General features: G+C 38.8%; 1 protein-coding gene across 2 annotated transcripts in view; it reads left to right on the top strand.

The window, feature by feature from the left end:
- The window catches only part of CDH9 (cadherin 9), a 166,044-nt gene extending 143,956 nt beyond the window's left edge, over positions 1 to 22,088 (top strand). Inside the window, exons 10-15 of one of the 2 annotated variants that reach the window (XM_089516586.1) lie at positions 3,076 to 3,149; positions 4,676 to 4,682; positions 10,848 to 10,885; positions 16,980 to 17,097; positions 17,210 to 17,461; positions 20,997 to 22,088. In XM_089516586.1, coding sequence (XP_089372712.1) covers positions 3,076 to 3,149; positions 4,676 to 4,682; positions 10,848 to 10,885; positions 16,980 to 17,097; positions 17,210 to 17,461; positions 20,997 to 21,487 — 980 coding nt within the window. In that variant the 3' untranslated portion in view covers positions 21,488 to 22,088. Of the gene's footprint in view, positions 1 to 3,075; positions 3,150 to 4,675; positions 4,683 to 10,847; positions 10,886 to 16,020; positions 16,249 to 16,979; positions 17,098 to 17,209; positions 17,462 to 20,996 lie in introns of those variants that run through there. The other variant, XM_089516585.1, reaches the window with a different exon arrangement.
- The last annotated feature ends 4,979 nt before the right edge of the window (positions 22,089 to 27,067 follow it).

The following is a 27,067-nucleotide window of genomic DNA, read 5'->3' as shown; positions in this document are numbered from 1 at the left end:
TGCATCACAAAATCATTCTGAGAGAAGGAGGTCATGCTATATGTTGAAACCCATGGTCCTACATATATTTACATGGGGCTACATCTCACTGAACTCCAGCTTCCAAAGGCATTTAAAGCTTTTAGCTGCAAGCTACTGCAGTACAAAATAAAACAACTGAATGATTTTTTTCAGCTGGCACTAGCACAGACATAACAGCTAAGAGATAGGGAAGCCAGGAAAATTGAACACAGATTCTACTAGTACTGCATTTTTCATGTTCTGGAGTGGAACACCTTTATGATTCAGTACTGACATCCCTGCAGCCATAAGGGAAGGATATGCTCTTATCAAATCTCTCAGGGATACCTATATGCATGTGCATGTGAAATATTATCTCTATTTTAAACTTTCTTCTGTAGTGAGAGGTAGGAAGAAGGTAAAATAAACATGTTGTCATTACATAACTATCCATTATTGCCTATTCCTCTATTACTCCACCCCAATCACTGCAACCCTTTTTTATGCCTTGAGGTTTCATGAAGCCTGCAGCAGACACACACACACTACAAAAGCAGACGTATTAAAAAAAGAAGCCCCTTCACAGTCCGCTATATGCTGCCTTTCACCCTGTACTTACACAGACTATGGGCCCGAACAGAAAGACCAACATAAAGCTGCTTTGGGTCACTTTGGAAGTATGCTGTTGAAATGACACATGCATCTTAAGAGGCCAGAAGCTGCACCAAATCTGTGCTCTAGTTCTTAGGACTGCAGCGTGGCTTTGGCACATCTTCCGGCCTCTTAGGACATATGCATCATTTAAACAGCATACCTCCAAAGTGACCCGAAACAGCTTTATTTTGGCCTGTGTTTGGGCCCTATATTCTTGTTCTAGTTAGGCCATTATGCCAAGCCTTGGATTGTCTTATGAATGAAGAAATAGCTGACAGAAATGAGATGGGTTCTATATAATGCAATGTTTTTCATATTCTCATTTACTATATGAATTAATTTCTCCCTTGTACTTGTCAGTGAGAATGACTTCCCTTCTGTGTCTATGAGGCAGTGTAGTACTTGCAAGGTCAGGGATAAATAATGATACATCTACAGATATGGCAATAGCAGTAGATGTTGGAGAAACATGACACTCAGCTGTCTTCCAAATGCACCCTGCTGTTTGAGAAGAAAGGAGAAAACACTACAAAGCAGAGCATATAAAGTAGAGTATATAAAGTATTTCTCCTGGTATCTACAATAGAGGAAGACAAACATGTTGGTAGTGATGATGGATGGATGATAGTGAAAGAGGCATAAATGAAAGATCTGAGAGAAGATTAAGAACTAAATTTATGCTTACATATGTGTATATAAGCAGACAAATGTGTATTATTTTGGGTGTTATCTGGGAACAAACTCTGCTGGCAGGAACAATAAAATTTTGAAAGATTGATGGAGTGGAGAAGAGCACTTGACTTGCTAAAAATAGATGCAGAAAATATATTTGATTCTTACATCACTAGTAAGAAGAAATTACAGAAAAATAGATATAAAGACACACCTTTAAAATTATCTCAAACCTCCTAAAATTATCCTGTCAAGGCTTTCAAGTAATCAGACCTCCTTTGTAATAGACTGCCATATAAGGATCTCATTCTGATTTTCTTTGCTGCTGACTAAAACAGTGGGCTTGGTAAGATATATGTTTAAATTAATCAATGAACAGGTGGATTGCTATGCTTTGTATTGACCACCCATTACATCAAATGTCTCATTTTGTGATGACGCTCTCTAGGAAAATCATTACAATGGACAGCACACTCTGTTATCCACAAGATTCTCTATGCCATTTCCACAGATGTAGAATTTGTAAAATTAAAATACCTGCCTTCTGAAGAAGCAGTTGGCATTTATGAAATCTTATTTCTGGAAAGGTGCTACTAAAAGTTGAATAGGCGAAGGTAGAAAAAATAATTTGGATCTTCATGCTTCTATTTGTTTTTGTTTAAGTTAAGCCATCCATCTGTTCAGAAGATGGAAATTCATTATTATGTCAGTTGAAGCTAGGATGAAAACCAAGCACATTCATTCTGTGTTGTCCTGTCTCCTCATCTCAAGATGAGACAATAGACAGTCTTAAGGCAGGGATACAATGCCAGCACAGTATGTAATGCACTAAATCATCTATGTAGCCACAGGTGCACAGTCTGTTCCTGGCAGACATATAATAATACCCACCAGTATCTATTCTTCATATCTAAACTTTTTAGGGAGCCTTCAGGCAACCATTTAATTGGGTCTGGAACAATAAAACAATCATACTTGTATTACCTCTTAATTTCATACAGGACAGACCTGTCTCTCCTCTAAAAAAAGGCAGACAGTGTGCTTGGAAACACAGTAAGAACTTTCCTTATGAATCCATCCCAGAGTGCTTCCAAAGAGACAATTTTATGATCAATATTACCAATGCTTCCCCTTTGTTTAATACAGCTATGTGTACCAGCACTTCACTAGAATCATTGTTTGTCTTTCAGATAAAGCCTGTTTTGTGAAGGGCCAGATTCTCTGTCTCTTGCCCTTCTTGCCCAGTTCAGATTGTTCTCTTGATCTGCACCTTCAAAGGAGTACCTTCTGTCTTCAGAAACCTTTCAAAAGAGTAACACTGATGAAAGGGAATGAGAGAGGGGCTTTCCCAGAAAAGAGAGTTAGGAGGAAATTTTGTCTTTTCTATGAGTGCGACTTACTGTATATTGAAATATCTGTTCTGCATGTAGAAACATGCCTGAAACCTGTTGGGGCCTTCTGTCTTTTGAGGTGGACTTATAGCTGTGGAAATTAGAACTGTGCAGCTGCATAACATCTCTATCCAGTAGAGTATATTTCCACATGCTTTTTAGGCTTTCTGATGGCACCTCCCAAAAAACTTGTCCAAACCTTAGGGTCCCCATAAATCAACTGATACCTTTTATGTGGATACATCCATTCCCCCCCCCCCCCCCCCCCCGCTACAATTGTTCTTGAACATCAGAGATACAGTTACTGGTTATATGCTCTTGGAATTCACTGAGTATTCATTTTTTGTTTTCATTTCAGGTAATCCCAAACAAAGTACCCAAGCACCCATCTTCATCCGGATTCTAGATATAAATGATCATGCACCAGAATTCGCCAAAATACTATGAAACGTTTGTTTGTGAAAATGCCAAAGCCGGACAAGGTAAATATATATTTATAGTATAGCTCAAACTGGTAGCTAAATTATAATGTCTAGTATTCATCTTTCATTTAAAGAGCATTCTTATTCTTTCCTCATTAGTAGAGATTATTGGACAATGTGGGGAAAATAACATAGAAAATTAAGGCATCTTTAAATAATTCTCAGTTATGATTTCTCTTTGTTTTGTTTTTCCTTAAAAAATCTGTTTGAAAATAACCAAACCAATAATAATAGTGATGATGATGATGATACTGTATAATCAAATTTTTGATAAAATGTCAGCTGTTGGATGCTTAAAGAAATTCCTTATCATGGACAAATAAAATATGTGAAATAGGAAATCATAGTAGGGGGCCACAATTCACATCACAACAAATCAGGATGTATTCACACTCAGAAGCAATATTGTGGTTATATGTACTCTCTTTTTTTCTTCTCATGTGTGTTCTTCATGTAGTCTGGAGAGCAGAAAAAAAGGCCTTATCCCAACACTTCAGGAGGGGTTGTGTTACACTGAGCCATTTATGGCGAGCTATCACTCTGGGCTGTTCTAACTTGGTTATTTAGAACTCGTTGAGGATGAAGCCTCATGGTGATGCCATCACAAGAGTGAGATCTGGCCTGATCTCATGATGAAGTTTCATGGGTCTAAAAATTCCAAGAGACATTGTACAAAGTACAGTGCACTGCATCAAATCCATTTACCATTATTGTCTGCATACTTTTCTTTTATCTTTTGTTTTGTTATTTAGAATAATTGTGAAAATATGGAGTATTGAGGATGGGAGTGGGGTGAGGAATCTGTAGTTGGGGCTTTTCACCGGGAGGGGGGACTGTTGTGAGGTAACAGTTGTCCAAACACACTACAGAAAAAATCCAGTTTGAGATCACTTTAACTTCCCTGGCTCAGTGCTAAGGAATCCTGGGAATTGTAGTTTATTGTGGCACCAGAGCTCTGTGACAGAGAAGGATAAATGTCTCACAAAACTACAGTTCAGAGAATTCCCTAGCATTGAGCCAGGGCAGTTAAAGCGGTCTCAAACTGGATTGTTTCTGCAGTGTGCTTTGGACCGGTGAGTTACTGTATGTACAATTTGGCTCAGTCATAAAAATATAGACTTGGTAGTTTCTACAAAGAGGCAAAATCAAAGAAGATTACATGAAATGTGTGTTATAACAATGCAGTCTTGTACTATGTACATAGATGTCAACCTCACTGAACTCAATGCCACATAAGCATGCACATAAATCCAACTTCAAACAAACAAACAAACAAAAAACCTCCCCTAGTTTCTGAAACTTTACTGAATTTGATGTGAATTTCCATCTAGGACTCAAGCATGGGCCAGTGTATTGAAATTTCTTACCCTGTTTATGAGATGTATAGGCATGGAAATTGCCATACGAAGACCAGGAGTTGGTTGGTATATAATGCTAGTAGTTGCCCATTTTCCAGTGTTGTGCATCAGTGATAAGAAAGAAAGTGATATCTGATCTGAGCTGCCTATTTCTCCAGTGTCTTACTTCCATCATGGCTACAGCTGATGTGGCATTTTTCCATCTCCCATCACCACCTTTGCAGTCTTGTCATTACAGTCCACCAGCAGGATTCCAACCTATAACAACTAAAGGGGGGAAATCATAGGGAAAAGTATCAGTCCCTCACCCCACCCCTCAAAATCTAATAGTTTGTGTGAGAGACAGGCAATCAATATCTCGCTCAGTTTGGTCAGGAAGAATTATATCTACCTTGGATGAAATTTCTTTGATTATTCTTAATGAATAGAGCTGTCAACTGATTAAATATTTGTGTAGTTGATTAATTATCTACCTTTCCACTGATTACTTAATTGATTCCATGTAAATAAAATTCATACTTGGCAAAAGCCTAGTCAAAATAGCCCTTCTCAGGATGCTCAAATTTCTCCTGCAGGCAATGGACATTTCCAATCCATTTCTTGTCACTGGGCTTCCTTTCCAGGATCATACATTAACTAAGATCAGACTGGTTGAGCTGATTGCAGTTTTTTCTGCTTTCAAGTCTTTCAAGTCAATGTACTTCTGAGAGCTTGACTTTTATTGATCAGTTCAGAGAATATGTTTGTGTTCAGGGGGCTTTGCAGCATAGTGAGCTCATGTTCCTCACCTTTTGTAAGGTCCCTTTAAAAAGTTATAAAGGACATGCTTTGGACAAGACAGGAAGTAGAGCCTTTGCATTTCATTCAGAACCCCCTTACAATTTATGCCAACATATAAAATGGAGTTGGAGAAGAAGTCCATTGTGACTTCCTGTGAGCTGACCTCTGTGTCCAAATGTGAAATTTTAGTGAAGTTCTATGAACTGTACAATAAATGAAATAAAATACTATAAAATTTAAATGTCCACCTCCTGCCAATTACACTTCATGAATACTATGAAACACCAGTACTTCATTAAACTGACATTTAAGGGAAAACATATATGAGCATCACTTTGAGTCAGTAGGGGATCAAAATGAATCTTGTTTATCATTAGAATGAGCCGCAGCAAGCTTCCACCTCCATTTATTTATTTATTTATTTAATACAGGAATGAAGAAGAGACTAAAATGTTTATTTCCAGTTATGTCCAGTTTTGTCTTCATTATGATTTTATCTAAAGCATGGTTAAACTTAACAATGGCTTGTTCAAATAAGTCATCTTCATTGCCCATGGGTTGAATCTGGTTTCTTTCACACAAATTAAGAGTTAAAATTATACATAACTTAATGGATTCAAACAAACAAAAAAGCTAGAATTAGTGAAAAATGAAAGTGACATCCTCCAATATCTACCTGGCCAAAAGAGAAGGAGAGAGGGAAGGGAACTGTACATGACTGTGGTACACCACAGCTTGTTTCCATTATAAGAAGCTAGAAATTATTGGTTGCTAACCAGCTACACATACTCTTTGATGAATCTAATTTTCTGGATGTATTTCATTCTATAGTCAGTTCCAGTTTTGGCACAGGAATTGCCTTTAGTCACTCTGTATAATTATTTAATTTCGGGGAGAGAGTTGGAATGTGACCATATTTCTCCCTTATCTCCCAGTAGCTTTCAATACCATTCACCACAGTGCCCTGTTTCAGAAACTGTCTGAGCTGGAAATAACGAAATAATTTTGTGGGAGTGCTGCCCCTCTATTTCTCTATGTCTCGGACTGTTTCAGTGACCAAGGAGGGTATCTCTCCTCTGAATGATTGCCTGAGGTCGGTAATGGATAGGATGAGGGAAAATAGACTTAAGTTGAATCAAAACAAAACGGAAGTACTCGTGATAGGTAACCCCAACCTGGGTTTGGAGATATGTTCACCAGTCCTAGATGGGTTCACTCTTCCCCTGAAGGACTATGTCCGCAGCTTGGGGGTTCTCCTGGATTCGTCTCTTCATCTGTCCTCTCAGATTGATGCAGCAGCCAGGAGCACCTGTTATCAGGTTCAGCTGATACACCAGTTGTGCCCCTACCTGGAGCAGCGGTACCTAGAAACGGTTGTACATGCCCTGGTAACCTCTTGTCTTGATTTCTGTAATGCGCTCTACATGGGGCAACTCTTGTGCCATATCCAGAAGCTTCAACTGATACAATACATAGCAGCCAGACTGGTCACCGGAAAGTCTAGGTTTGACCGAATTACACCTATTCTAAAGTCATGACACTGGCTGCCTATTAGCTTCCGGGCTCAGTACAAGGTGTTGGTTATTACCTACAAAGCCCTACATGGCCTGGGTCCAATCTACTTGAAGGAACGCCTCCTTCTGTATAATCCTTCCTGTATACTCTGTTCCTCCAGGGAAAATCTTTTACATCCAAAAAGGACCAGATTGGCAGTGACCTCCTGGAGGTCTTTTTCTGCTACGGCTCCTAAAGCTTGGAATGACCTGCCGGAAGAGATTCGTCAGTTATCCTCATTGGAGGCTTTTAAAAAAGCAACAAAAACCTTTCTCTTCCGGCCGGCCTTCCCTGAGTGATAACCGCCCAGAACCGATTCTATCCATCCTTCCTACTATATCTCCTCGTCATTTGCGGATTGTAGAATAATCTTGTAATGTTGCATTGTATTGTTATATATTTTAATCATGTTTTATGTTAATTTTATAGTCTGGGAGGGAGGGTTGGGTCAGGGTTTTGTGGGTTTTATTGTTTTTATATTGTGTATCATAAACTCTGTTGTTACCATCCTCGATCCCCAAATGGAAGAGGCGGGATATAAATGAAATTATTATTATTATTATTATTATTATTATTATTGTTATTGTTATTGTTATTGTTATTGTTATTGTTATTGTTATTATTATTATTGTTCCAGAAAATAGCACTCAGGAAATATTGCCTGTCCCCTGAGTTTCCACAGGGCTTAGGTTTGTCTCCCATCTACAAAGGGTAATGGGGTCATCTGGAATTTTTAATGTGTCATCATCAGTACTCTGGTGACATGGATCTGTCTTTCTCATGTTCATCTTCAGAACTGAGGTGGTAGGTATGCTGAATCTGTCTGGCTGCCACTGTTCAATGGAAAAAGCTCAAGAAATTGAGATTTAGTCTAGATCAGATAAAAGTATTTTAAGGCCAGAACAGATGACCATAAAGGGGCAGCTGTGCACAGCACCTTTGCTCACTGGATTGGGGCCACAACAACCACATGCTGCAGCTCTGATCCAGCATTTTTCCAGCCCCGAAAGGAGCAACAAAATGCCACTGCTTTTTGGTGTGAAAAAAGCCACCTTTGTCACCACTGCAGCAGTTCTTCTGTGTTTCTTTGGCACAGCATGTGTAAAAACTGCACCGCAGAAACGTCGTGACATCACCCACTGTCTGGTAGGGTGGGTGGTGTGATGCCTCTTTGGGGATGGAGTTGGGGCAGGTAGTGGGTGGTCACTATGCCCCCACTCCACTCCACTCCACTCCACTCCAACGCCGGCCCTTTCAGCCGGTCTGTACAGACCCTTAGTTAATGCCCCCGCCACTAGATGAATGGTATTCAACCTGTTCATAGCAGAATTGCACCCTGCTCCCACCAAAAAAAAAAAAAAAAAAAAAAGAAAGAAAGAAAAGAAAAAGAAAAAGAAAAGAAAAGGTTGATCACTTCAAGTTTATATCTGCCATCCTTTGGAACACTCTTTAAGTTTCGGTGTCAGACCAATGTTACCAGAATCATGTGTTTGCCTTTTATTCTTAGCCAATTGGAGGGAGCTCACAAGGCATGTCACTTTGCTATAGATATATTTAGTTTGCCATGGTACATGTTTCTGGATTTTATCATGATACTAGATTTTATTTTATTTTATGTTTAAATCTAAATTTCAGCAGGGGTTATATAGGGAAAATACTCCAAATATGTGAAGATTTATATTCTGTAGTATCATAATGGAATATGAGTGGATCCAGTGTGCATAGAACAGACGGTTAATCCAGGAATGAGACACCCAGGGGATGACAAGCAAAGCATGCCCTTAACCACACCCCCTAAAGCCTCATGCCATGGCAACAAGCCATGGCATGATTTTAACTGCCCTGGTCTCCACCAGTAGGAGGGCAGCAAAAAGCCCATCCCAGCTCCACAGCCTCCGGCGTGGAGGGGGGTGGGATGGCCATTCTTTTACAATTTCTATTTCTTCATTGTCTAAGTTGAACTTGTGAAGGGCCTTGGTGATAATTATTTTTGTTTTCTTTATGTTCAACATTGAGCCTGTTATTGCCTTTCTTCTTTGCTCTTCCTTAGTAGGTGTTCCAGATCTGTGAGGTTTTCTGCTAATACTATTGTGTCATCTGCACATCTTAGATTGTTGATATTCCTTCGTCCTATCTTCACTCCTCCTTCTTCTGTGTCCAAGCCTGCTTTTCTCATAATATGTGCTGCATACAAGTTGAACAGAAAGGGTGAAAGGAGACTGGATTCAGTTGATTAGCCCTCGTCCCCTTGACTCTTTGATGGTCCTCTTTGTGTGCTACTCAGATGGTGGGCGAGACTGGACTCAGTTGCTGTTTAGACCAACTGTCCTTGCCTCTCTGATGATCCTCATTGTATTACCAGCCCCCCATATTAACTTTACCTTTAATACCCATTTCAAGGGCTTCTTTACTGAGGTATCATGCATATATTTTTCAGGAACTTTTTCACTACCCTGTTTTAGCAATATGGAACTGATTTTTTTCTCAACAGGAGTATTTTATACATGTTGGCCTTTCCCATAGAAATCAGTTGCAGCCAAATAATCACCATTAGCAGTTGCTAGCTAGCTAGCAGGATGCATAGCTGTATAAATCCATACCTATACATATATGTCGATTAAAATACCCAATGTATGTTGTACCAAAACTGATGTTTTTGTGTGTGTGAGAGAGGAGGACCTTCATGTTTGTTTGTTTGTTTGTGTTAAAACAAAGAAAATGTGCAAAATTATTAAAAACTCACCTACAGCTAAGGAAACATTTCATTATTTTCTTCCCACATGTGAAGACAAAATAAGGGAAAATTTACACCCCTGTTGTGAACTAGCTGTTTTTAATGTTCTAATTATTTGCATTTATATGCCACTCTTACACCTTGAAACTAATAAGGGTGACATACACTATTATTTCTCTCTTTTTATGTATATAATACAGGATGGGAAACATAAGGCCCATAGGCAACACACAGCATTAGTCAAGTCTTCTGTGACCTGTAACCTCCTCCAGACCGATATAATCTCCACATACACAGACTTAAAAAAAATCAATCAAAACATCTCTTCAGCTGGAAATAACCTTTGGGGAAAATATTTCTCTCTTGGGCACATATTATAAACAACAAAAATGAAAAGATTGATGCTTTCCTTTTCTTTGCTCTTCTTTATGGAAGTAAATACTCTGGGAGGGGTGGGATGAGAATGGTTGTCATTCACTTATAAAGGAAAAAGTAAAGAGATGCTTCTGGCATGGAAGATAATTCTTTTTTCTTGTATCTAGTGACTAGGCATTATGAATAAAGTCTGCTCCCATCCTGTGTTCTATTTTTTATTCACAATTGCAGGTTCATATTACAAATTGGATGATTGGTTAGACAAACAATAACACAAATATTTGAACACCTTGGCCTTCTACATACTTCAGTATGCATTTGCCTTTTAAGATTTTCCTACCACTTTCCAATGCACAATTTCTGTGCCTCATGTCAACATCTTTTCAGAAAACAAAACATCTAGTCCATTGGGGGATTTTTTTTTACAAAAAAAATCTTTCAGTCTCACCTTTGAGCAAGCGCCACATAGTATTTTCAGCTCCAGTTGAGCATTCTGCTCCATCTTTGTGACTTGAACAGAGGCTAGAAATCTACTTGACACTGTGGATTGTGTATCTGTAGCAGCTGTAATTGTAATGTGAGCCATTAGAAGTAGCTGGAGTTTTCAGAAGGTCGCTCTTAACCTTGCCAAACAGCACCCTGAAAATCATTCAGAGCCCTGAGAGCTGCCTATTGAAGCAAGGAGCGAGAGGTTGCTTTGTACACTTCTAAGAAAATGCAAAGTTAAAAAAAAAATCCAAACTAAAGTAACATACTGAGATGCCACATAGAAATGCATTTGAGTTTTCATGCTGTTGCAACAGAAAGTTAAGTCTCAAGTGGGAAGGGATAGACAAGGATGTTCAAGGTAATGAAAGCTACATATGTGAAGCACAGAGACAAAAGGTGCTTTCAGATGTGATTGCAAGTGTTATTGGTCGAAAGACAGAGTCTAGCTGTATCATCTTTTCTTCTTTTGCATGAAGGGATGTGGGAGAGAGGAGGGGATGCAAGAAGGAAACAAAAATAGAGGAAGCATTGAGAAAACAGGAGAGAGTAACAAGCTAAAGATACCCCCAAGGTGAATCAACCAGGTTGATTACATAGCAAAAAGAACTGCCCAAAAATGTCCACAAAAAGGCTAACTAGTTTATCGCACAGGCCTCTGGAATGGGCATGGCATGTTACAAAAGGGGGCAGGATGGGAATGGAAGGTGGCATAGAATGCAGTTTACCGCACAGGAGAACTCCACTGCTGAAAGTTCCCATTCCATTCTGGATGTGTCCACCAAGAGGCAATTTTCAGGAACGCTTCTAAACAGTTCCTGAAAATTGCCTCCTGGTGGATGCATCTGGAATGAAATGGGAACTTCTGGCAGCAGCGGTGTTCTCCTGTGTGGTAAACTGAAATTATATATATATATATATATATATATATATATTTTGTATACCGCTTTTCCTCCAGATCAAAGCGGTTCACAACATACAAGCTACATGTCACAAAGCAATACAATACATCAACAGTGACATCAGCAATCTCATACAATTAAACAAAAATCCTCTCTCCCCCTGAAGATGGTGGTCGGAAGGAGGGCTCTTTTCTTCTTCCAGGCGAGGCCTGTTGTTGCTGGCCTGCCTCTCTCCCCCTCAAGATGGTGGTCACCTTCTATTCCCATCCCACCTCCTTTTTTAATACGCCAGGCCCATTCCAGGGGCCTGTGCGATAAACTTTTAAGATTGGGGATCAGGCATACTATTTGGACACAGTGGTGCATCTGGTGTTTCTCTATGAATTTGATTATGGTTTAGGGCATAGGTGGATGAGCCATTTATTTATTTATTTTACAGTGGGGCCTTCTTATCCACTGGGGTTTGGTTCCAGAACCCCCCGTGGATAACAAAATCTGTGGATGCTCAAGTCACATTAAATATAATGGCAGAGCAAAATGATGTCCCTTATATAAAATGGAAAATCAAGGTTTGTTATTTGAAATTTATACTTTTAAAAATATATTTTCAAACCATGGATGCTTGAATTCGTGAATAAAAAATGCATGGATAAGGAGGATCCCAGAAAGGGATCCAAGGTGGTTTATAGATAAAATCAATTGAAACTTTACAACAAAAATGTAAAAACATTTAAACCATGCCTCCCAAGACTGTTTTTGAATTCCTTGATCCCTTCACACTGTCTTTTTCACTGGCCCAAGAATGAGTGAATTTCCCTTGGAAATTTCTAGGAGTATCAGTTCATTTTTAAAAAATAAGTTGCATGGACTTCAGCATTGTTTCACATCAACTTTTTTTTTCAAAATCAGATCCATCTGGTTTGGTGATAAGGTTTTTAAAGATGTCTGTGGGGGCCCTGGAGGACTGTAGAAATAAAATACTGTCCTCTGGACTTAGTTGTTCCTAATTTAGGAGAAATTATTTCTCTGCTTTGGAATAATAATAGGATTCAGGCCCTCAGTATTAATATTTAATGTCTAAAGATTTACCAAATAAAAACCACAGAAGTACAAAACAAAAATATCAGATTTATAATGGACCCAAGAAGGACAAGGATGGAAAGGCAACTGTTTATCTCAGAGAGTGTCTGTCCACAAGTTAATCCCTCTCGCCTATTAAGAACTGGCAGGGTCCTGATCCATATTTACTGATTACATGAATTTATAATAGCCAGCCTTGCCTGCCATAACTCCAGAGTCTTCAAATAAATGTCCAAATAATATTGAAAAACCTACTTTTCTGCTAGCTTTCAGTAAGGAGTACAATACCTGTATGGAAAATCTTTAAGAGGCTTAAGGGTTGGTTGTCTTGTGATAATAGGTCTGTAGGCATGTCTTATGTTTTCACTAAGGTTTAGCATCATGTAGTGCCCACTCTTTTTTTCTTTCTTTCTCTCGATTATTTATTTTTATATGTGTGTGTCTGTGTGTGTGTTTAATTTCTCCAGACACATCAAATGTTTGGAAAAAATGGGATAAATGTTTTAAATAACTATTGGCAGACTTATCTCCATTTTTTCTTGGAAGAAAGTCCAACAGTGTTTAATGTGGCTTTCTCTTAAGTAAGGCATGAAACAGACAGGCAAATGGGGTTGGCTTCTGGCTGCTCTGGGGGCATGGCGCTTGCAAGACTCATGTCCCCAGAATGCCTGAAAGTCACCCCGGTGCTGCTCCAGGCCACCTAAGGCAGCCCAAATCTTTTCCACTCCTGTTTGAGACTATGGCAGGAGGTGTACCCATAAGTGTGTTTAGTATTGTAGCCTAAGATAAATTTCTAAACACACATACACACAAATGTTAATCATATATTTGAAATTAGGAGTGAGAAGGGTGCAGAATGCAGAGTTCATATTGGCTGTGAGCACCACGTTTTCACGCCTTGAGGATCACTGTACACAGAGCCCTTCTCCTGGCTCCCAATTTTTCTTTCTAAAAATGGCCTTAATATTCCCAAACTATCCACAAATGCAGCAGTTTATGCCACTCCTCATAATCATCCAACGCCTCCACCCCAAATTGGCCAAAAATGGCAGCCAGAAGTGGTATCTCATTACTTCTGGTATGCCTGCAAAGCCTGGCTGTGGTACATGTTGGGGACACATGGATGAAAATTGCCCACTACACAATTGCCTACCAATTATTTAAATGAAATAACCCTACATCAAGCCACACTAATGAGTTAATATGCAGCATATGACCCCCACATACAAAGCAGGAATGGTTGTTTTAGAGTGAGAGCAAAGGAGACTTAAAGCACTTTGCAAATATTCACTAATTAACCATTAACATCCATAACAATAACAGCTATGAGAAAATCACCCAACTGTTTCAAAGAGTAGAACAGGCTGTGTACCTTCTTCAGTTCTTATTGTAGCCACCATTTCCCCCCTAATTTTTGGATACAGAGAAATCCAGGGTCTATGAGTTTCAGTCTTAGGTGGGGTGGTAGTAAGTATCAATTCAGATCCCAGTTACAATATAATAAAGCTAGGCTGTCCTTTTTTCTTTGTCACCACTTAGTCAAAATCATTAGCACGAAAGAGTAATATATCACATGGAGAAATCCTTGCTGTTTAAAGTACACAAACAGATATAAGGATCAAGGATAAGATACTTTATAAGGATCAAGGATAAGAGATGCCATTTGCACATTGTTGGCTGTTGTTATTTGCCTTCAAATTGATTTTGATTTATGGCTATCCAGTGTGTGAAAGACTTTCAAGATCCCTGGCCATTGATTGCCCTGTCAGGTCTTACAAACTCAGGGCTGTGGCTTCCTTTGTTGAATTATTCTACCTGTAGTGTGGTCTCCCTCTTTTCCTACTGCGTTCCACTTTAGCAAATGTCTCCCTCTTCTTCTAATGTGTTATGTCTCATGATATGTCTAAAGTACAACAGCCTCAGTTTAGTCATCTTTGCCTCTAGTTAAAGTTCAGGCTTGATATGCTTTACAAACTATTCATTTATATTTTATTAGTCTATAGTATGAAAGTCTTTTATGTAGCCATTTTAAAGAAAGACATATTGACACTTATGAGCAAAGTTAATTCTTGGCATTTTGAAATAATGAATGGGTGACAAAGGGGCTCTACAGACTGGCACTTTGTGCCGGTCTGTAAGCGGAGCCACGGGATAGCATCCACATTTTCTTTATACACAGGGAAAACGTTTTTCAAGATTTTAAGACACTGAAGAACCCCTTTTTAGGATTGATTTTGTTTCTACTGAGAAATTTTCACATGTTGCAAAGCATTCTGAACAGCTTTTTAGGGTTGCTATCACAGTGCAAAATTAATGCAGTTTGACATTGCTTAAAGTGTCATGGTTTCATCCTATGGATTTGTAGTTTGTTGTAGCACCTCTTCTGACTGAAAAGGATAAATAGCTCACAGGACTACAAATCCCAGAATTCCATAGCATTGAGCCATGGCCATTAAAGCAGTGTCAAACTGAATTAATTCTGCACTACAGATGCAGCCCAAGTTGCAGTGAAAATTCAATGGAACAATGGAGAGGCCCAAAATGCCTGGCTTGTATTATTTGTGAACTGTATATTCCATATGAGCTCAGACTACATCACAGAACCAGAGAAAGCAACGTTACTAGGAAAAAGTTAGTGTGCTTACTTAATTGTGAATAAGCTTTTAAAAATCTAATTCAATTGCATTACATTAGAAGAGGGGAAATTATTGTGTATATTAAATTCCCATTTAAATTAAATTAAATGCCTTCCCTAAAAGCCTTGCCAACATGAAGCTAAAACATATCCATGATTGTATTCCATCTCATCTTTGTTTTGAGCTTGGAAGAATAAGCACATCATTTAAAAACAACAACAACCCACTATTTCTCATGTACATCACTCTATCAAAAACTCGCCTGTTGAAGTTTTCTTTTTTCCCTTGTAAAGATGGGAGTCCCATTCAGGACATCAAAAGTCACAGTATGAAGAGCCTCAAAATTTAGTTTCCTGAGATAGATTTGGAACCTCTATGTCAGGAATTCTCAACTTACGCTCCTCCAGCTCTTTTGTACCTCATTTCTCAAGAGCCTCCATCAGCAAGTCCAAGGATGACAGATTGTAGGAGCTGATGTCCAAAACATCTGGAGGAGCAAACACTAAATGCTTGGTACAGAAAACATGAGGACTGCCTAGAAGCAAAGAAGATCACCCACTTCAAAGACGTTCTTACCATCTCAAGTTTTTTTAAAAAAATTCAGCCTGGAATTGACTGAACTATCATACTCTGATTATGAACCAAATAAGTGGGTTAGATCTTATGGCACAAGCATTGTAATTCTCCATCTTTGGAGTAACAACAAAAATCAAGAAGTTGTTTTGTAAAACTTCAAAAAAACTAAGATTTGGGTTAAAAGCCAAAATAAAACAAAAACAGCTGGGAAATGTAAAATTTGCACAATCATTTACTTAGTGAATGATGGTAGAATTCAGAGACATGCCGATCTTTGTCTGAAATGTCTACATATAAAGAGATCTTGCAGTATCTTTGAGACTAATGGTGCAAAAGAAGTTGTAGGATGAACTTTCATAAACTTGGTCTATTTCCTCAGATCACTCCATGTATCTGCGGAAGTAGACCTAGGCCCAAAACACATGGGCCAAATGATGTGAATTCCGGCTGCATTCAGGATGTAGACACCATGCCATTCAGGGAGAACCAGGCCAAGAAGGAGTGGATGGGATCTGCTCTTTCCAGCAGCCCAGTTGAAGACCACAGCTGCAGCCTAGATCGGAAACAGGTGCGTGTGGTTGCCACAGCCCCAGCCTGATCAGTGTCAGAGCAGCCACACACCACTCTTTTGGCCTGGCTGTTTAGGATCCAAGTCTACAAAAGCTCATGCTACAAATTCTTTCACCCATAAATTAGTCTCAAAAGCACAGCAAGATCCCTTTAAATATTAACCAGTGAAGTAACTGATTTTGGAATTAGAGTAATATTGAAAATCCAATTTAAGGAACTCACTTTGGTTAAGTAAGAAATTTAATTAAATCACTGCTTTTTCTTGGAGAATGTTCAACTTAATGGATAAATTTATTGCTTTAATTAGTTTGTTCCTGTGTCTACATAGAACACACCAACATTTCTCATTTGGCTAAGTATGTTTTCTATGGAAGATTATTCATGATGAATAGGATTTCTTTCAGAGTTGTTTGTCCACTCTTAGTGAAGAATCTATTCTAATCTCTCAGTGAACCACATGACTTTCTGGAAAACAATTTGAAACACACAGTGCTAATATATATATATATATATATATATATATATATATATATATATAAAAATCAACTCTGAGGGACATTCACACACAGCTGCTAGGGGGTGTATTAGTACTTTTATGTCATATACATACTGTACAACTATAGCAAAAGGTCATTGACCTGGTGATTCTACAGAGTGGATAGTATTAGAATAGAAGATGCAATGGAGATTTCATTTTCCTGACAAACATGTCCCATTATTTCTTGGCAGCTCATACAAACCATTAGTGCAATGGACAAAGATGAGCCACCTCGTGGACACAAATTTTTTTTTGAGCTGGTGCCAGAATACACAGTCCATCCAAACTTCTCTGTTGTAGACAACAAAGGTAGGCTTCCATTATTGCTTCTATCTATTCTGTTTTCATCTCTTCTGCCTCAAACTTCTTAATGAATTTTTTTCATATGTTATGTTTTCACCACCACCACCATCTGGTTCAGATAACACAGCAGGCATCATCACAAGACGGAATGGATACAACCGCCACAAAATGAACACCTATCTCCTGCCAGTGATAATATTTGATAATGACTACCCTATCCAAAGTAGTACTGGCACACTGACTATAAGGGTGTGTGCCTGTGACAGCCGAGGAAACATGCAGTCATGCAATGCTGAAGCTCTGCTCCTTCCTGCAGGCCTCAGTACAGGAGCACTTATTGCTATTCTCCTCTGCATCATTATTCTTCTCGGTGAGTGACACTTTTTTCCCTTCCTTATCAATAAAATTGATTGAGGTATCTCAAAGATTAATACCATATACCAGAATGTATATTCTCAACACTGCCAATGAGAAGAGGGAGAGAGGTTACTTGGCAGCCATTTTGACTGGGTGAGTTTTTCCCCCAAAACCTTTGTGTTTGTTTTCCTGAGTGGGTGAGGTTTCTGTGAATCGCTTGGGAAAGGCTAGCAGCCTAGCCTTTATAACTCCTGCCAGAGGTGCCAACCTAACGGTGTGTGAAATTTCACACTAAAGGGTAGCTTAGAGCAGAGAGCAGAGGGTGCCTTGTTTCAGGGCTTCTCCTGTACTTTTAACTGTTTTATTTCTTTAAGGGGCTTTGAAGGGCTTTTGCTCAGAGCAAGTGAGTCAGAGACTTGCCTCAAGAAGGAGATAGCAGCCAGGACCTCTCTATACAGCAATAGACCTCTTCAGCTCAGTCACAGAATTTGAAGAACAAGCCAGTCCAACAGGGGTCTTTTACCTGGGTGTTTAATAGGTAGTTTTTGAAGGAGAAAGCTTGCAGTCCTATTTCAGTGCCTCATTAAGACTTCTGAGGAAGGACAGTGAGGGAGCTGTTGCAGTCACCTGAGATTATTGTCATCTTGCCTTGAATGTGGGGAATTTCAACTGCATCAAGTGCAAGTTGGTAGCCCTGTTGGAAGAGAAGGTCCAGCAGCAGGAGGCCTGGGTATCTACTCTTCTTCATATTAGTGTGCAAGAATTTTCCTGGGCAGAATGGAATGGAGTTTCTGAGGGTAGCCCTATTTAGACGCAGCAAGATCAGTGTTTTCAGAAAGTCCCTGATTCTGTTGTCCTACATGAACATTGAACTATGCATTCATTATAGCTTGTATAGTAATGAGAAACTTTTTGGCTACTAGCAATTACTCCTAAAAGAAATATATTGTGCATGCTTAAAATGGCAATTGCTACTGCACAAGGCAGTAAGAGGCAGTAACCTCATAACAGACTGCCAGAGTTTTAGGGAGCAATCTGTCTACCAGGAATTTGGAAGATCTATACATCAAAAGCTCACTGTGGAATTTGTGGGTCTGATAGCTTACTACAGCCTAACTTCCAAATTATTTTGCAGTTATGTTGATCAGTATTTTATACTTTCCAGCACTGAATGCTGGAAAAGGCTAGTAATGCATGAAGTTCATTTCCATACATCGCTATATAAATAAATAAATCTACAGCGCTATATAAATAAAGAATAATAATAATAATAGTTGAATGAGAACAGCCTGAGACAGGAATGATCTTTACTTTTTGTTGCCAGCCTGACCCTCTCTGTACACTGTGTGTGAGTCTACAAGAACTGCATCATTATCTCTTTTGTGATGTCACAGACCAGGTTGAACCACAGATGTTAGCTTGTATGCAATGAGACATGACCTAATCACAATGGGATATCAATACCTCACATATGGTTGTTGGAGCTCTAAGTCAGTACTTAGGGTGGTGTGTATGTTACAACTCTATCAGGTGAACTATATCACTGGGAGGATGACAACATTTTATTTCTAAAATTATTGCTTCATCATGACTATATTCATGTGCAACTGGCATTATTTTTACCTTTCCAATATGACATGTAAGTTTATTAACTTATGACATGTAAATTTACTGGAAAGGTAAAAATAATGCCGGTTGCACATTTATGCAATAGAATATATCGCAGATTCAGAAGTGTGAACACTAGTAGATAATTAAATTGCAATCCATACAGTGGGCAGGAAGATGCAGATCAAGGTAATTTTTGTTGGAATTCAGACAGATGGAATGCCTTAATCAATATCAAATCCAAGATAACTAAAAATAAAAGCCATAAAGCAGAGAACTCTAAATCTATACTTCAAAAAAAGTTATCATGTAACAGCAATTCTCAACTCTAAAATTCATATCAATATTTAATTTCTGTATTTAAAACTTGACATATGTAAACTTCATTGAATTCTATAATTTTGGGGGGGAAATAAAGCTGGGGCAAAAATGTTATGAAAAGATAATGAACAGAATAGAAATTATAATGAATTCACTACAGTAAAACAATTTTCTCTTTAATTAGTAAATTAATTAGATGTGTGTCTACCTTCTGCCTGGAGAGCTCAGTATTTTGCAATGGAGTGCAATAGTGATAACAATAGTTACAGAAAGCAGTAAAAGTTTATGATTTTAGGTGAAGCAAAGCACACATACATACACAGAGTGGCATATTTGTATCAACTCCTAAAGCTTAATGTAGTGATTAAATTGATGGAGGGATTTCACAAGTTCATAAAAGGCTTCATATACTGAGATCAGCAAAAGAAGTTACAGCTCCTAATAAGATGGCACCTTCTTTAAAGATCAGTGTGTTAAGTGGCAGACTTTAAGTGTGATACTTAATGTATCCTTCCTTACAACCAAAATGAAGAGTACTAAAGGGAACTGTGTAAGTGCACTTTTTGTAGATAAGGCAAAAAGGAAAATCATCCATTATTTCGTACATGGGAATGGATGAAAAATGAATTCTCTAAAAGCTTATGCTGCATGCACACAAGGTAAATAGACTAGGCCAGAATAGATAACTTGGGAGCTGTGCAGGCTGTCCCTAAGGGGCAGCCTTCATGCGCCTCCATTTTCGCCAGATCGGGGCCACAACAACCTCATGCTGCAGCCCCAATCTGGCCTTTCCTTTTTGCACCCTGGAAAGGAGATGATAGCTGTGGCTTTTCTTCGGCACTGTATCGTGTGGATGCAGTGCAAGAGGAGCACCGTGATGTTGCATGCCATGTGCTGCAGTGTGTGGCATCATGCTGCCCTGGGGATGGAGCCAGGGAATGCATTGCATAGATGCTATGCCCCAACTCCACTTTCAACTTGGCCTTTAAGGCTGGTGTGTACAGGACATTCATGTATTTGATTCAGGAATATGCTCCTAGTATAAGTTGTCCCTTTTAATTCCTTTGGCATCCAAATATAGTAAAAATATATGGGGTCTTCAACTAGCTGAACAAAGACACATCACTGGGAATACATTTTTTTAAAAGTACTTTTCCAAGCTATGGTGTAGTTGTGGGGATGGAATCTGTTGTTGACTGAGGAAGAAACTCAGTATATTTACATTTATATTTGAAAGGATCCCCTTTCAGATTTAAACCTACTGCACAAAAGATGGGGAACATGTTCAGTTCATAGGGTGATTTTAGATGACTACATAAATGACTTCATGTCTTCATTACTGAATGGGCAACAACGTTTTTGGCAGAACAGTGCTTTGTTTTATGTTCAAGAGTCAGTATTATTGTATTATCCTCATTAAAATTTCTTGGGTTTTACCCTAAGGTCATTTCCATTTCAATGGGAGAATCAAAAATATACTTAATCTTAATTACTGTGTGCTGTGATATGTATGGTTCCTTTAGTGTTTAAAATCTTTTCCATGTTAACCTGTTTGCATTATCCTCTTGTTACATCATGACTATTGCTGTTTTCACTATTATTAATCTGTTTGTTTCCAGTTTTAGTTGTTCTGTTTGCAGCCATGAAGCGGCAAAGGAAGAAAGAGCCCTTGATCATTTCCAAGGATGATGTCCGAGACAATATTGTGACCTACAATGATGAAGGAGGAGGGGAGGAAGATACCCAAGCTTTTGACATTGGCACACTAAGAAATCCTGAAGCCAGAGAAGAAAGTAAAATGAGAAGAGATGTGATGCCAGACACTATTTTTCAGATAAGGAGGACTGCACCTCTGTGGGAAAACATTGATGTCCAAGATTTTATCCATAGAAGGCTAAAGGAAAATGATTTAGATCCAACTGCACCTCCCTATGATTCTTTAGCAACCTATGCATATGAAGGGAATGATTCTATAGCAAATTCACTTAGCTCTTTGGAATCACTTACTACAGATGGTAGTACTCAAGATTATGATTACCTCAGTGATTGGGGACCTCGATTTAAAAAATTAGCAGATATGTATGGTGGAGATGAGAGTGACCAAGACTAATACCCCCACCCATTGGTTCCATTGCAGATAAAGAACTCTGCGACATGAACAGCAGATTCCTCCTTCTTTCAGAGACAGTAATTCTGTGCAGATACCACCAATACATTTCCAGAGTATTCCTTGGGATTGTAAAGAGTATGAAATGGTAGCTCTACATGGAAGGAGCTCCATGCTTACACTGTGGATAGTGGAGCATTGGACTGTGTCCGAGGAATAGCATTTTGTGACTTAGACAGTGTTGATGGAATTAATGCCTCTGTAACTAGATAAAAGTGGCCTACATTCTCTTACTTGGAAAAATACAAAAAATATATATAGGTGTTTGTCTTAGTAAGAGTTTGCTGAATATATCAACGTGAATGAAAATGGTTAAGACCTTTTTTTAGAAAAAAGAAAACAAAACTATACTTCACGCACTCTGCCTAAGATGTTGGAAAGAAAGATACCTAGAAAGGCTTTTTGTGCCTTTTGTAATGCGTTGAAAAGTTTGACTTTTTCTAAAGAAACACTTTGCTTCACTTTTACTACTACTGTTTGGAACAATCTTATAATGTACCTATCTTATAATGTAATCTGAGTACACTTTAAAAATAAGAATGAATATTACTGCCATATTTATTGAGTAAAAGAATGTCTCTGTGTTGATTCATGATATTTTTATATCTGTATATTTATATTTTTGTATTTTTATTAAATAAATTAGTATTTATAAATAAATTGTGTTTCATCTACTTAGTGCATGTCACACATAAGTCAACAACACAACATACTGTCTATGTGGAGTTGCAAATAGACTTAGGACATTATCACATTATCACACCAGCCTGCCACCACCACAAAGGCAATAGCTTTTTTAAAGGCCAGTTTGACATCATTTATTATCACTTTTCCCCCATGACAGTGCTTTGCCAATTGATGGCCATGTTATCTGTTTTCTGTACTGCCATATACTGCTTTACCGGAAGCGGGGACAAGCCGTTGGGGTAGCCAACCACCTCCAAAAGTTGGCTGCTGTTGGAATATGCACACAGTACCCAGCTATAGGAAGGTGTTATCCTAGGCCACTCCTCCCCCTTCTATTAAAGCTTGGTGCTGATTTGTGTATATTTACTTCAGAAGGAATCAGAGGGTACAAGTGATCCTGGTTGCCACTACCTTCCCAAAAGCAGCTGCTGTGTGAATGTGAACACAGCAACCAGTTTTGGGAAGCTGTTGGTGGTATGTTTGCTGCAAGGGGGGGGAGGGAACAGGGAAGAGGTGCAGAACCACCACACCACATAACCTGAGAAGTGGAACTGCCACAGAAGGAATCTATCTCATGAAGGCAGTAATGGAGTAGCAGAAAGACTTAGACCCTATGGATGGGTTTTGCCTGTCACTGACAAAATGTACAACAGTAATGAATCAAATGTAAGACAGGAGCAGGAGGGACACAACTTTGTGTGATAAGTGCCAGCCAAAAACATATTTACAGTTGCCCCTCCTTTCTTGTGGACTTGAGGTCCACAGTCCTGGATATTCACAGATGGGCAATCTCAGTTATTGTCAATGGGGTGATCCCCCGCAGTACACTCCCAGCATGTGCTCATGGGCACGCACTCCATTCAAACCTATAGGTGAGTATATATTGTTGTTGTCTCCGTTTTTGCAGGGGGTTCCAGAATAAATCCCTGTGAAAATGGAGGGTCGACTGTATTTTGTTAATTTCCACCTTTCAGTCTTACGTGATAAAGCCCTTAATCATATTTCAACTATTGAAATCCATGGGACTTACTTAGTCATGACTGCAATAAGTCTATTCTGATTAAATTTGGACCCAGTTTGTTTTGGGAAATGAATGCTTCTTCAGTTTCTTTGTTTTTTTAAAAAAGATAAATTCTCTAGACTACAATAGTTAGTGTATTTTTTTTAAAAAAAATACCTTGTATCAATGTGGTAACAAAGGTTGAGATGAGAATTCAGCATTTTAATTTCTTTTTTACAACTTCCATGATACTTAGGGCAACATATGAGCTCCCTTCCAGCACTGCAGATTATCCACATTACCGCACTACACTCTTATAATGCTGCTATTCCACTTTAACTGCTCTGATTGCCTCCTGTTGCATTCTGGGTCTTGTAGTTCAGTGAGGCCTGAGAGCTCTCTGGCTGAGAATTCTAAATGCCCCTCCTTAAAATGCAAATCCCAGAATGCAACTGGAGGCAGATAGAGCAGTTAGAGCAGAATAGCAACACTATAAGAGTGTAGTACAGTAATCTAGCATGTTTGAAATTCATGCTCCTTTTCTACCTAGTTCGTAGTAGTGATGGAAATATCTATACTTTCAGTTTTACAATGTCACAGACTTAAGTCTTATTTTTGAAAAGTGTGAAGATATGTGTATTTGTGTGTACATACACACACAGGTACATGTATGTGTGTAGATACACACACATACACATTCACATTTATCAAAAATAAGACTTAAATCTAGGATTCCTCTTAATACATTTTACACATGCTTGTGTAATATGCATATTTATGCAATCAGTTTCTCTGATGTAGTAGATTTTTGAACTTTATTTGCACTAACAAAATATATTTGTGCATGCTTTCCCTTAAAAATGTATTTTTTCTAAGCATTTTGTAACTAGAACACTATTACAAAACTTGGATAAATGTAGGTTTCAAAAAGAAACCTTTTGGCCCATAAGTGGGCTTCATTTGTATATTTTCATCTTGCCTTGTTTCAGAAGATCTAGAATCATAGAATCATAGAGTTGGAAGAGACCGCAAGGGCCATCTAGTCCAACTCCTTGCCATGCAAGTTGGTAGCCCTATTAGAAGAGAAAGTACAGCAGTTGGAGGCCCAGGTTGCTACACTTCAGCATCATAGGGAGCAAGAGGTTTTTCTGGCCAGAACGGACCAAATGGTCCTGGACAGGAAAGACACAGAGGAAGTTGCTAGGGAGCAGGAGGTCACTTCACACACAACAGACGTAGATAGTTGGAGGAGTGTCACACACAGAACTAGGGAACCAAGGAACGTTCTGTGAGCTTGCAGCTACAGAATCAATTTCAGACTCTCTCTGTTATCAAGGAAGATGAGGAACAACAGCAAGGCAAGACAAACAAGAAGTAAAGTTAAAGGACCTGAAACTGTTTAGAACAATTTTAAAAATATTTTTATACAAAACTCCACAATCTATTCAAGTCAAATTTATATTTAATAGGTTTGTGTGACACAGGAAGCTGTTTTAAACTCAGTTTTTGTTGAGATATTTGAGCGTTATCAGCTTAGGCAGGCAGAAGCTGCCCCTGGTTTCAGGAAGGATTCTGTCCCGAAACTACAGGGATGTTGCTGGTATCCTCAGGGGGACACTCCTTCAAATTTTAACCAAGTCCAATCCTGTGTAGTTTCCAAAATCAGAAACAACTGGATAAATTGAGGCTGCTATGGTGGAATATGTCAATATTGATGTATCTTCCACATCTAAGGACTTGCACAATCACCCACATGTTTTGATCTCTGAAGAGGACCCTGCTAATAGTAATCCTACATTGTAGTTTAGGATATGAGAATACCAATGGCCCTACTTCAGTCAGTGGCATACAATATCTCCCTGACATACAAGCTCCACATCTCACTAACAGAAGGTTCCACCAGCATTAGTTTGGGTAAATATTTATATCTCTTTTTATTCCTTCTATGCCACCTCTCTAATAGGTCAAACATCTTATGATGTCTCATTGGAACATTACACAAGTGAACTAGAAAACAAGTATGGCTAGGGTTCACAGTTCTTAGGGCCTAAACTTTCTTCTCCAGTGCTCATAGAAAGAAGGAGGTATCGTGAGGCAAGAAAACTGTCTTAGAAAATGTGCATGTGCATATATATTCTCCTTTGCCAAGCCATTATTATTATTATTATTATTATTATTATTATTATTAACAACAACAATTTCAAGTACATCTCTTGAGCAACTATGCTAGATGCTTAATGTATTGTGCTTAATACCATCACCAGGGTCAACCTGCTGTAACATCACCAGGGTCTGTCCCTTCATCTCAGGGCCTGGGATGATATTAAATGATAGCTGGTATCAAAGCACAGAATTAACCATATGACAAATGTCAGATACACTGGCTCTCACTGAGTGAAAATGCTGACTTCATATCTCTAAACCACAGAAAATACGTACATTGCATAGATGTTGATATCCATAAAAATATGAGTTTGTTGCCCCAGTGCAATTAAGCCAATGTCTCATGACCCAAAAGACTGACACAAAGGGAAAGAACAGACATCTAGGTTGATACAGGTCTTCAGATGATAATCACACAGACACAGCATCCTATAACTACATAGGTATAGTGTTACTAATTTTCAGGTTACATTTCTAGAGTGTGCATACTATACAGGTCTCATAATGCTATCCCATAATGATTCAGCATTTCCTAGTAACTCAAAAATTGAGGAAGGTACCTTTAGGCAGAAAGGTGTGTTTTGGGGCTTATAACATTCAGGAACTCTGTGCGGTCCTGGGAAGCATCTAAGCTGTGCTAGTCACCAACTATTCCAAGTGTCAGTTTATCTACCATGTTTGTATTAAGCCTCATAGTTTCGCCCCATCACTCACTGGTTACATTCCATCTCTTTGCTCCTCTCATGTACTCCTCACATTCCATTCTCTAAATCTCTGTCAGGCTGACACTACCACGGTTTCTTGCTATATCTTGAAGAATTATAGGAAGCCGGAGATTTTTTCCATTCATATTAGCATGATATTTTCCATACTGGTTCCTCTTACTTGTCTTTCATTTTCTCCCACTATGCTTTATCAGTGTTATAATTTGCAAAGGTTCTCATGTTATGACAAGTTTGTTTTTCATTTTCAACTCCATCTAAAATCATGAAGTGGGGATTGTGTGATCCTCCCAATCTTGCCCAAGCTTTCATCAACCCTGGCCAGCATAACCAGTGGGGAGAGATGATGGGAGTTGTAGTCTATCAACTTTGGGAGGGCTGTTCTTCATCCTTACTTTTGCAGTCCCTCCCCAGGAGATGTGCTTCAATATTTACATGGGAGAATAAAGTAAACAACTTTTTAAATATCCATCTAGCCCAGTTATTGTCTATTTCAACCAGCAATGGCTTTCCAGGATTGCCCACAGTCTCCCTTCCTAGTACTTGCTACATTTCACTTCTTCCAGTGGTCATGTTGGCTGGAGATTCTGGGAGGTGTAGTTCAGAGAGGGGTGTTGAATAAAAAGGATTGAGCCCGGGGCATTCTGTTTGCAAATTATATGCTCTGCCAATGCTAGCAGAAATATGATGTTACTTATGTGTCATTATGAGAATGATATGAAGGTGGGGGGAAGTAATAAGCTTCCTTTAGCACAGAGGTGAAGTGCAGGAAAACTGCAGGAGGTTTTTTTTAATCTGAGATGCTGTTCAAAGCAAAGGAGTAAAGCCAGTGGATAAAAAATTTGGTTACTTAAATCATGAATGTAGATAATGAAAGGCTTTGTCTTTTATATCTTGGACTGACCATTCCTTCCCTCACATTTCACTTTGAAGCAAGAAGAAAATGTCAGC

Source organism: Sceloporus occidentalis, unplaced genomic scaffold (genome assembly GCF_023333645.1).
Source record: "Sceloporus occidentalis isolate IW3139 unplaced genomic scaffold, rSceOcc1.0.p SCAF_3, whole genome shotgun sequence".
Classification (NCBI taxonomy): domain Eukaryota; kingdom Metazoa; phylum Chordata; class Lepidosauria; order Squamata; family Phrynosomatidae; genus Sceloporus; species Sceloporus occidentalis.
This window is presented reverse-complemented; position numbering and strand designations above follow the sequence as displayed.